Source organism: Nuphar pumila, chromosome 15 (genome assembly GCF_984573655.1).
Source record: "Nuphar pumila chromosome 15, dmNupPumi1.hap1.1, whole genome shotgun sequence".
NCBI classification, from domain to species: Eukaryota; Viridiplantae; Streptophyta; class Magnoliopsida; order Nymphaeales; family Nymphaeaceae; genus Nuphar; species Nuphar pumila.
This window is the reverse complement of record NC_143263.1, coordinates 31,697,018-31,708,406: the sequence shown is the minus strand read 5'-3', so window position 1 is coordinate 31,708,406 and position 11,389 is coordinate 31,697,018. Positions and strand designations below refer to the sequence as shown.

At 39.9% G+C, this 11,389-nt stretch overlaps 1 protein-coding gene across 1 annotated transcript in view; it reads right to left on the bottom strand.

The window, feature by feature from the left end:
• Positions 1-956: 956 nt before the first annotated feature.
• Positions 957-11,389, bottom strand: part of LOC149815020 (ATP-dependent zinc metalloprotease FTSH 5, mitochondrial-like) — a 60,067-nt gene continuing 49,634 nt past the window's right edge. The window contains exons 6-7 of the mRNA XM_089990331.1: positions 2,225-2,701; positions 957-2,149 (exon numbers count right to left, since the gene is read on the bottom strand). Of these exons, the coding sequence (XP_089846457.1) occupies positions 1,256-2,149; positions 2,225-2,701 (1,371 nt within the window). The 3' untranslated portion in view covers positions 957-1,255. The remainder of the gene's footprint in view (positions 2,150-2,224; positions 2,702-11,389) is intronic.

The window sequence follows — 11,389 nt, the reverse complement described above, 5'->3', positions numbered from 1 at the left end:
GTTTTGCCTTGGATTGTCCAAAAAAAAAAGTGGAATAAATGTATCGGCAGTTCCAAGAATACAAGCCCAGTTTGATCATGACTGACTGAGTTAGCACATTGAAATCTTGCTAAACCTGTCACAGGAAAAGTGTACAAAGGTCGCAGCTTGGTTTTTGGTTTTAGGTTCCCACAGTTACCTTCCATTGGAGTGCTTTCTTTTAGTTCTCACCTTCTTTGAGTGAGCTTTTTCTCATTGAGAATTTGCTTGTGTGGATCTTCTCTTGATACAATTTCTTCTGTACATTTAATAGGCCTATTCGCTCGCCTTTTATACATTTCATAGCTTGCTCTGGTGAAGACAAACTAAGAACATATCAATTTATAGTGCTGCAGGAAGCACACTTTCATCTGTCATATACTGATATTTCCATTGCAGAATGGATCCAATAAAGGGTTTTAATATTGAAAACATTCAGATATATCTAATTTGAACTCTTCGCATAGTTTTCCCATTTTTTTTTTTTGTATTGCATGGTTTAACATGTTAATTTTACATGTCAAGTATAAAGCGCCATTAGGTTGGAGCCTTGAAATGCTTCTCATATAAATTTCATACAAACTTTACATTGTTTGACAATTTATTGTCATCTAACTGGTGTTTGAATTGTCACATTATTTGGGATAAAGCATGAGATAAAACTATGTATAGTACCTTTTTTTTTTGAAAGGCAAGCTGGGGCTAGGCAGACCCCCCACCAGTTATACAACTATACCATTGGGTTTTGAACCTGCAACATCCCAACACAAGGTGACGTGCACTAGCTGCTCCGTTGGTGTATAGTACCTAATTTTATTTAAGATGTATTTATCCGACACCCAAATTTATCCCAAAATGTGCTATTGAACTAAAGGACCTACAAGCAAGATGCCCTTTGCAATTATTTAGGGATCAAATATCATTAGGACTCAACAGACTTCAAGAATTCATGGTTAGGAATCAAGTTTAACAACTTAATGAATGCACCTCAGGAAAAAATGTGTATGGCAAGCATTGAGCAACATTGAAACTCAGAAGTGGGAGAGGAGGGGGTGTAGTGCTTTGAGGTAAGAGTAGGTCCCACCGCCAATGCTTGATACACTTCAACGTACTGTTTACATGAATTTTAATCGCAGTGGCAGCCATTCATCCTGATAAATAATGGTTTGCTGACTCATCAAAGCATCAAATCTACACCAGAAGAGTTAACTACTATACACCATAATGGCCGCTCCAGCTAATAAATCTGGGAGGCTTCATGATCCAACTGCTTGAGTGACACCTTTTGCCTTGCTGCAGATGGTGTAGCAGATGGGAGAACCTCTGCAGCTGTGGAGTTGGTCTGCAATGGTGCTATTTGTTGCAATTGCTGCTGCTGGGAACTCACTTGGGCCAGCAAAGCCTTTATCTGGCTACCGGTCAGCGTTTCGTGCTCAAGAAGTGCATTAGCAAGTGCATGAAGCTCTTTATTATGTGTTGTCAAGATTGTCTTCGCATTGCTGTAAGCCCTATCTAAGAATTCCCTTACTTCACTCTCAATTACCAGCCTAGTTTCAGTACTCATGCTCTTTCCATTGTCGTCATAATCATGAGAAACCAACCCAACCTCCTTGCTCATCCCATACTTGGTGACCATTGCCCTTGCCAGAGATGTTGCCTGCTGAAGGTCAGAAGAAGCACCAGATGTAACCTCAGTCTCTCCAAATATGAGTTCTTCTGCAACGCGCCCACCCATGCACACATCCAAGCGTGCCAGCATCTGTTTCTTTGAAACACTTGTCTCATCTTTTTCCGGCAACTGAGCAACCATGCCAAGAGACATTCCCCTGGGAACAATTGTGGCCTTGTGCACAGGAAGGGCACCATCAGTATGGATGGCAACCAGGGCATGTCCACCTTCATGAAAGGCAGTCAACCTTCTTGATTCTTCAGAGATAACAGCTGACTTCCTTTCACTTCCCATCATGATTTTGTCTTTTGCATACTCTAAATCAGCCATGCTGACAGCTTTGGCACCATCCATTGCAGCCTTTAAAGCAGCAATATTCACCAAGTTTGCTAAGTCTGCTCCAGAAAATCCTGGTGTTCCTCTGGCTATGATCATGAGATCTACATCATCCGCTTTTAAGACCTGAATATGTAGGAAATTAGCAGTTACACCGTAAAAATTCTTAAGAATAAGCACTTAGCATAGGAAAGAAGATACCTTTGAGATGTGTGACTCCATAATTTGCCTGCGTCCTTCAACATCTGGATTTGGGACCACAATATGACGATCAAATCGTCCAGGCCTAACTAGTGCTTTGTCCAAAGACTCTGGAAAGTTTGTTGCAGCGATTACGATAATCCCTTCATTTTGTTTGAAACCGTCTAACTCAACAAGTAACTGATTCAATGTCATCTTCATGTATTGTTGGTCCTTTGGATTACGACTTCCTCCTATTGCATCAATCTCATCAATGAAAATAATGCAAGGAGATCGTTTCTTTGCGGCTGCAAACAGGTCCCTCACCCTCCGGGCTCCCACACCCACAAACATTTCTTCAAATTCGCTTCCACTGCATGAAAAGAACGGAACAGCAGCTTCCCCTGCAATGGCTCTCGCTAGCATGGTCTTACCTGTACCTGGTGGGCCAACAAGCAAGACGCCTTTGGGAAGCTTTCCCCCTAAACGGGTGAAGCGCTGCAGCAACAATGGACAGCCAAATTAGAATCATTTTTATTTGAACTGTCCCAGGAGACAAAAAGGGTTAAAACAGAAGAAACCCAGAAAACACTTAGTCCTGGTAAACTTAACCGATGACAAGGATGATATAAGAATCAAATGCAGGCAAGTGATAGATAAGAGACACTTCTGATCCAAATCAATAAATTAGACGTGTGCTCATACAGGATGTGAAATAGTACTAGACTATTAGATATTTCAAAAGTGAAAAACAAAATCCTTATATTTGTTCCAACATTGGGACCAAGAGTCTACTGCATCGTCAGTCTTGTGTGCACTAATTTAATACAACATATTTTAGTTTCTGTTCTGTATTAGATCAATGTCATAAGGAGTTGCAATATGGATCAGAAGAGCGAGTAGCAGCTAGAAAGTACTGACTATGGTTACATTTTTGTAGAACATACGATGTGCCATTGTAATATATATATATATATATCTGCAGGGTCAGATTTGCAAAAAAAAAACAAACAAACCCGAAAACACCCGTTCGTTCATAGTAGGCTGGCGATAGGCCAGAAAAGTGGTAGGCAGCTACCACTATATATCTATATCTATATCTATATCTATATCTATATATATATATATATATATATATATATATATATATATATATATAGAGAGAGAGAGAGAGAGAGAGAGAGAGAGAGAGAGAGAGAGAGAGAGAGAGAGAGAAGCTACACTTTAAATAAGCTCATAAACAAGCTTTTATGAGCTTTAATGATCCCAACAAGATCAGGGCTTGCACTTGGCTTATTTAACTAAATGAGCCTAAGATTAGGCTCTAGCTTGGCTTGTTTAGCTAAATAAATGAGCTTGGGCCAAAAGCCCTAACAAGCCGAATGAGACTGGTAAAGACATCTAAAATGCCCCTATCAATTAGAATTAAAACCTAATAGAACCTTGTTTGGACATATCATGCACAAACAGTCCACATCTCTCATGTCAACACAACTATGACACTGATACGTGTGCACACACACACACACAGTGCCATGCCCCTCTGTCTTAATTTTATTAAAACCACACCTCCCCAAATATGTCCACGTTGTGTCCTATAGCTGAATTCATCTCTATGTGACAGAATATGTCCATGTTATGTCCTATACCTGCATCCATCTCTATGTGACAGTTGGAGACAAAGCAACACACAGATTTACTACAAGCAGATCAGAATGAGAGACAAACAGAAGATATTAAGGTACAAAATACCAGAGTTGCCGGAAGCGCCATAGGGAGTGGGGAAGTGTGCTTCCCCGAAACGTCCCGGGAAGCACAAAAAAAAATGGGAAGCTCGCTTCCCCCCTTTTTTTCTTTTTTGTGCGCTGCAGCCCTCTCCCTCTTGTCACCTTTCCCGACCCGCCACCGGCGGCGAGCACAGCCACCGGCGACAACACCACCGCCCCCGACCAGCCCTTTTCCCCCCTGTCCCACCTCCTTTCTCCTCCCCTGCTCGCCTCTCTCTGACCTCGCTCTCCAGCAGCCCGACGGCCTCCGTTTCCCGGCAACCCCGACTGCCGCTCGCCTCCTTCCCTCGTCTTCTTCTGTTCGTCAGAGCCCCCCAACGTCGACACCCTCACCAGACACCTGCCGACACCCCTTTCTCCGGCCACCTCTCCTCCTGCAGGCGACCCCCGAACCCTCTCCCTGTCCAACGACACCACCATTGACCCACCTGTTGCCTGAATCAATCGGCTTCACCCCGACCCGATCCTCACTCCAGACCCGACCCTCTTTTCGTCTCTCTTCTCGACACCGGCGACACACTGCCGGCATCCACCCCTCCTCAGCGGAGGTCACCTGACGCCAGAACCCCCGTGCGCCATCTTCTGTCGGCGATACCCTCTGCGTCCGGCCCTCGCAGAGCAGGGACGCAATCTGAAACCTCGACTACCGGATACTCTCTCTCTTTGGGTCGCCGAAGGCAGACGAAGCTCGTCGGTGCCTTCCCCCAACCCTCAAACCCGATTAACTGCTCTCTCTCTCTCTCTCTCTCTCTCTCTCAGGAAGCTCGTCGGAACCTGAGTCGCCAGAGGTAGACGAAGCTCCCACCGCACATCTGTCTCCCTCTCTCTCCCAGTGGCAGGGAGGGGGTTTTCACGCTTTGGGAGATCCGACACGGGCGACGGAGGAAGCCCCCCTCGATGAGCGACGATTCAAGGTATTTTTTATGTACTTCCACCAAATTCTCCTTTCTTGGCGTTTTCATGTTGTTTCTTTTAAAAAAAAAAAGTTGTTTTTTATACATTTTTAGGCCGTGTTTTTTATCTTGTGCATAACTGTTTAGTTATACATTGTCTGTCCCAAGCCCGGATAACGGAGGAGGGTTGCGGTAGGCCAGTGACAGCCAGCGTAAAAACGTCGTCACATCCTATGAATATGAACCAATATGCGAATTTTGTTGGGGCGTTCCCTACTAAGCGATGCTCTGTACTCTATAGGCCCGGAGGCAATGATAAGTAGGCAAGGGTAGCTAGGACATTGCCCAGAAGCGACGCGTCAAACCGGCACCCGGGGGTGGGGTCAAATAGGCAAGGGTTCCCGCACTTTGTTGGACGGGTGAGGGTAAAAAAGGTAGTTCAAGACCATACAATTAGGTTAGCCACTTGGAACATAGGGTCTTTAACTGGTAAGTTGGTAGAGTTAATAGATGTTATGTGTAGGAGAAAGATTGATATTTTATGTTTACAAGAGACCAAATGGGTAGGTGAGAAAGCAAAAGTGATACAACCTTGGGGATATAAGATTTGGTATACAGGAATACATAGGAATAGGAATGGAGTTGGGATTGTTATTAGGCGTGAGTTTATAGATAATGTAGTTGATGTCCGTAGGAAGGGGGATAGAATTATACTTATTAGATTAGTAGTAGGTACAAATATTATTAATTTTATCAGTGTTTATGCACCTCAAGTCGGTTTAGACGATTCCATTAAGCGGCAATATCTCATGGAGAAAAGATTTTCATCGACGGAGACCTTAATGGACATGTAGGCATTAGTAGGAATGGATTTGAGAGTATCTATGGAGGCTATGATATAGGAGAAAGAAACGAAAGTGGAGAAAGGATTTTAAATTTTGGTTTGTCCTATGATTTGATCTTAGCCAACACGTGGCTTAGGAAAAGGGAGTCTCACCTAGTAACATTTAAAAGTGGGGTTAATAAGAGTCAGATAGATTTTTTCCTACTCAAAAAGAAAGATAGGGGTTGTTGCATCGATTGTAAGGTTATTTCGGGAGAAAGTGTAGCTACACAGCATAGAGTCTTAATTTTAGATCTTAAAATTAGAAAATGTCACAAAAGGGATAGACATAGGATAGATCCTAGAATTAAGTGGTGGGCACTGAAAGGAGCTAAACAAGGAATGTTTGTAGAACAGGTAGCTAAAGAAGTTAATTGGTGTCTCGAGGAGAATGCAGAATCAATGTGGAATAAGATAGCGGGTGGAATGCGAAAGGTGGCGAAGGAGGTTTTGGGCGAGTCTAAAGGCGGTGTACCGCTAAGTAAGGATACATCATGGTGGAACGAAGATGTCAAATTAGCTATTAAGGTTAAAAGAGAGTGTTATAAAAATCTAAGTAAGAGTCGGGATAATGAGAATTTGGAGAAATATATGGTAGCAAAGAAGGAAGCTAAAAAAGTAGTTCGACACGCGAGGGATAAGGTATATAAGGAGGTCTATGACAAGTTGGATACCAAGGAGGGCGAAAATGATATTTATAGGTTTGCAAAGATTAGAGATATGAAATCGAGGGATCTGGGTATGGTTAGATGTATCAAAGATGAAGCGCAAAGGGTTTTAGTTAAAGATGAGGAGATTAAGGAGAGATGAAAAGCTTATTTTGATAAGCTATTTAATGAAAGTCATGCTCAGGATCTTGGAGACTTCTCCATTCCTTTTCATGAGATGAATCGTGACTTCATGCGCAAGATTCAAAAGAAAGAAATTGCAGAGGCTTTGAAAAATATGAAATCCAGAAAGACAGTTGGCCCAAATGGTATACCTATCGAGGCTTGAAAATGCTTGGGTGAGAAAGGTTTAGTATGGTTGGCAAATCTTTTTAACAAGATTTGACAGACAAATAAGATGCCTAATGAGTGGAGGAAGAGTACTTTGGTGCCTCTCTATAAGAATAAGGGTGATATACAAGATTGCACAAACTATCGTGGTATAAAACTCATGAGTCATACTATGAAACTTTGGGAGAGGGTGATTGAGTATAGGTTGAGGAAGGTTGTCATGATATCGAAGAATCAATTTGGATTTATGCCTGGAAGATCAACTATGGAAGCTATACATCTTCTTAGACAACTTATTGAGAGATATAGAGAGGCGAACAAAAAAAGATTTGCATATGGTTTTTATTGATTTAGAAAAGGCATATGATAGAGTACCTAGGGATGTTCTCTGTGTTAAAAATAAAATTGTATTCAAATACCCGATAAGGGTATTTTTGTCTTTTATCATATAGTACAGTCCACTAAGGACTGAAATGTAATTCAGCATTGTAATAAATAAACTGCCATACAGTTCAAGCACAACAGTCATATCTATGACTGTTGTGCACAACAGTCAAAATATGACTGTTGGGCAGCAGTCCAACTAGACGTTGGACTGCCACCCAACAGTCATAATAATGATTGCTGGAAGGCAGTCCAAAGAGCTGGACTGCCTCCCATGTGTTAGAGTGAGGCTCTATAAATAGAGCCTCACTCCCTTGTTATTCTTTAATGCTTTAAGAAGTATTTGAGGGTTTTCTCTAGAGTTTTTTCCCCATCTTATAGGTTTGTATGCCTCTTGTGCTGTTTTGGTATTTTTATCTCTCTTGAGATTGTATTTGGTCCATTAGTGACCAAGTGAGTTTATTAAACACCTTTGTTGGCATTGTGTTTGTTTCACTATTGTTCCATTGTACCTTGTTTCATTACATCGTATCAGAGCTAGGCTCTTGAAAGAAGGAGAATCTCGTGAAGGAAGTGTTCTTCGATCATTGATCATTCTCTATCTCCTCTATTTTAAACTCTAAGTATTCATTATGGGAGAAAGAGAGTCTGCCACCGTCATCACCTACAAACTCAAAGAAAACAACTACTTGATATGGGCGACGGCTATGGAGAATCATATCGAGGAAAAAAAAATTGTGGGGTTTTGTTAGTGGTTCTACTAGTGAACCACAACTCAAATTGACTAGAAGAGAAGGAGATCAAGTCAAAGCCTTGGAAGAATTCCAAAATAAATTGGAAGATTGGGAGGCAAGCAATGCACAAATACTCTCATGGTTTATGAATACCATGGAGTTCAAGATCGCCACCAATATCATCAAATTCAAGAAGGCATGTGACGCATGGAGCTTTCTAAGAAGTACCTTTATCCAAAAGGATATGGCTAGACTTTATTATCTCCAAGACAAGGTACGTAATTCAAAACAAGGAGATAAAAGTGTAAGAGATTTTTACGGTATTTTATCTCCTATTTGGGATGAATTAGCCATGTTGGAACCAAAATGGGAAGGTTCGGCTATTGATATGAGAAGGACTCAAATCGAAAGAGAAAATCTTTTCTTCTTTCTTTATGGCCTTCGACCAGAATTTGAGCAAGTAAGATCTTCCTTACTTCATAGGACCACTTCTCCTTCTATAAGTGAGGTCCTTGCTCAAATTTGTCAAGAAAAGACAAGACTTGGAATGCACAAGTCTAATGATGAGGTCCTTGCCATGACATGGCCCGAAAATTTTGTGAAAACATATAAACCACCTCACTTTGAGAAGAAGTTCAATGGGGAAGAACATAATGGAAGATGATACAAAGGAAAAATTATTTGTCATCATTGTAAGGAACCCGGACATATAAGACCGGAATATCCCAAATTTAAAAAGGTGGCCGCCTTAAGTGAAGAACCTCAAGAATCAAGAAAAGGGGGCAGCTTAAATGAATTAAATCTTGCTCAAATAGCAGAAGCCGTCTCACAACTTCTTAGGGTTGTACCTTCTACATCCGAAGCTGCCATCTCTTCCTCGTCTCCTCCAGATAAGACCTCTTGGATTCTAGACTCAGGTGCTTCTTTCCACATGACTCATAATGAATCTCTATTATCCGATTGCACTAAATCATATTTCTCATGTGTGTCAACTGCCGATGGTACCTCTTTAAAAGTCAAAAGCTTAGGAAACCTTGATGATATTTCAAAAAAATTCTTTGTTCCAAAAGTGAGAGTCATTCCCAAACTGGATTTAAATCTTTTTTCGGTCTCTCAAATTGCTGACTATGGTTGTAAAGTATTCTTCTCATCTAAGGCGTGTTGGGTGCAGGATCTCCAGTCAGGAAGCTGATTGGGCAATGCCATAGACGAGGAGACCCTTACTACATGGATTTTCTGTGTTTACCAAAATACTCGTTTTGTAATCATGTCAAAGACATTAATATAGATCTTTGGCATAAAAGATTAGGACACCCAAGTATATCCAAATTATCTTTTTTTTTTCATTTTTGAAAAAATTTTGTAAAGATAAAAATTTTGTATGTGAAGATTGTATACTTGGAAAAATGCAAATGATACCTTTTGGGTCTAGAACATCTGTGACACATAAAATTTTTGAATTAGTGCATTCGGATGTGTGGGGTCCCGCCCCTGTTATGTCAAAAGGTGGTTATTCGTACTATGTTACATTTATAGATGATTTTAGTAGACATACTTGGATTTACTTTCTAAAACTCAAATCCGAAGTTTTTTCATGTTTTAAAAACTTTCATAATCTAGTTAAAAATAAATTTAAAACAAATATTAAAGTCTTCCGCTCCGACTCTGGGGGAGAGTTTCTTTCAAATGAATTTCAATTATATCTAAAAAATCATGGAATTGTGCATAAAAAATCATGCCCTAGAACACCTCAACAAAATAGGATTTCTGAAAGAAAACATCGTCATATCATTGAAACTACTAGAACCCTACTTATTTCAAAAGAAATTCCAAAGCAATTTTGGGCTGAAGTTGCCCTAACCGCAGTCTATCTAATAAATAGAATGCCTTCTCAAACTTTAGAAAACAAGTCTCCTATTGAAAAACTCTTTAAAATTTCTCCTGATTTAAAAAGGCTAAGGGTATTTGGTTGTAAATGTTTCGTGCTTCTTGAAAAATATAGCAAACTCTCTCCTAAAGCCATAAAATGTTTCTTTCTTGGTTATGCAGATAATAAAAAAGGATATCGATGTTATGATAAAACAAATGATAAACTCTATGTTTCTAGAAATGTTACCTTTCTAGAAAATGACAGTGGATTTGATTTTGAAGTTCCTAAGGAAGAATTCGAGTATGCTTTCTTATTTGATTTGTTACCCAATAAAGGTATTAGTAATGATATTAAAACCTTCGAGTCTATTAATGACTCAAGTAGTGAACCATCTCAAGATCTTCTTTAATATTCTAGACGAAATACTGGGGAGCATCCATGTGCCCTTGACAGATATAATCAATTAACAAATACTGAAGAAACTAGGGTTAGAAGGTCAGAACGAACACATAGGCCTCCAAGTAGGTTTGTCTCATATGAATCCTTCTTACCAAACTACAGGGCATGTCTTCTAGCTATTCATTCCTATCATGAACCATCCAACTATAACGAGGCAAAAAATATAAACGAATGGGTTGAAGCCATGAAAATTGAATTAGATGCATTACACAAGGCTCACACTTGGACAATTCAACCTCTTCCTATCGGAAAGAAGACAATAGGGTGTAGATGGGTGTTTAAAATTAAAACAAAAAGTGACGGGTCTCTTGAGAGACATAAAGCAAGACTTGTTGCAAAAGGATATTCTCAAGAATATGGTATAGATTATGAAGAAACATTTGCCCCAGTAGCTCGTATGACTACAGTTAGAACTCTAGTTGCTATAGCATCCATTCGAAAATGGCCGATATACCAGTTAGATGTTAAAAATGCATTCTTGAACGGAAACTTAAATGAAGAAGTATATATGGATCCTCCCCCTGGTCTGTTTATTGAAAAATGCATGGTTCTTCGTCTTTAAAAAACCTTATACAGGCTTAAACAAGCCCCTAAAGCATGGTATGATCAGTTCAGTGGTACGATATTAAAACTTGGATTTAAATCTTGTTACACTGACACTGCTCTTTTTGTGAGATCTACAGGTACCTCATTGATCATTCTTCTTTTGTATGTTGATGATATGATCATCACAGAGAATGATCAAAAGGAAATTAAATATATTAAAATTTTACTTAAAAAGTCTTTTGATATGACTGATCTTGGTTTTTTGAGATACTTTTTAGGAATTGAAGTAGCCTACTCACCAAGAGGATATATTTTTATCTCAAATCAAGTTTGCAGCTGATATTGTTGAGCGTTCAGGAATCACAGACACAAAATATGCTGATACTCCTGAAGCAATAAATGCAAAAAATGCGAGTTGAAGATGGAGTATTATTAGATGATCCAACCCCTTATCGACAATTTATTGGATCGTTGATGTACTTGTCCATTACAAGGCCAGATATTGCGCATGTTGTACATTCTGCAAGTTAATTTCAACATGCGCCCACAACCGTCCACATGAGTGCAATATTAAGAATAGTTCGATATATCAAGAAAACTATATCTAAAGGACTATTCTTATCCCCTTCCTC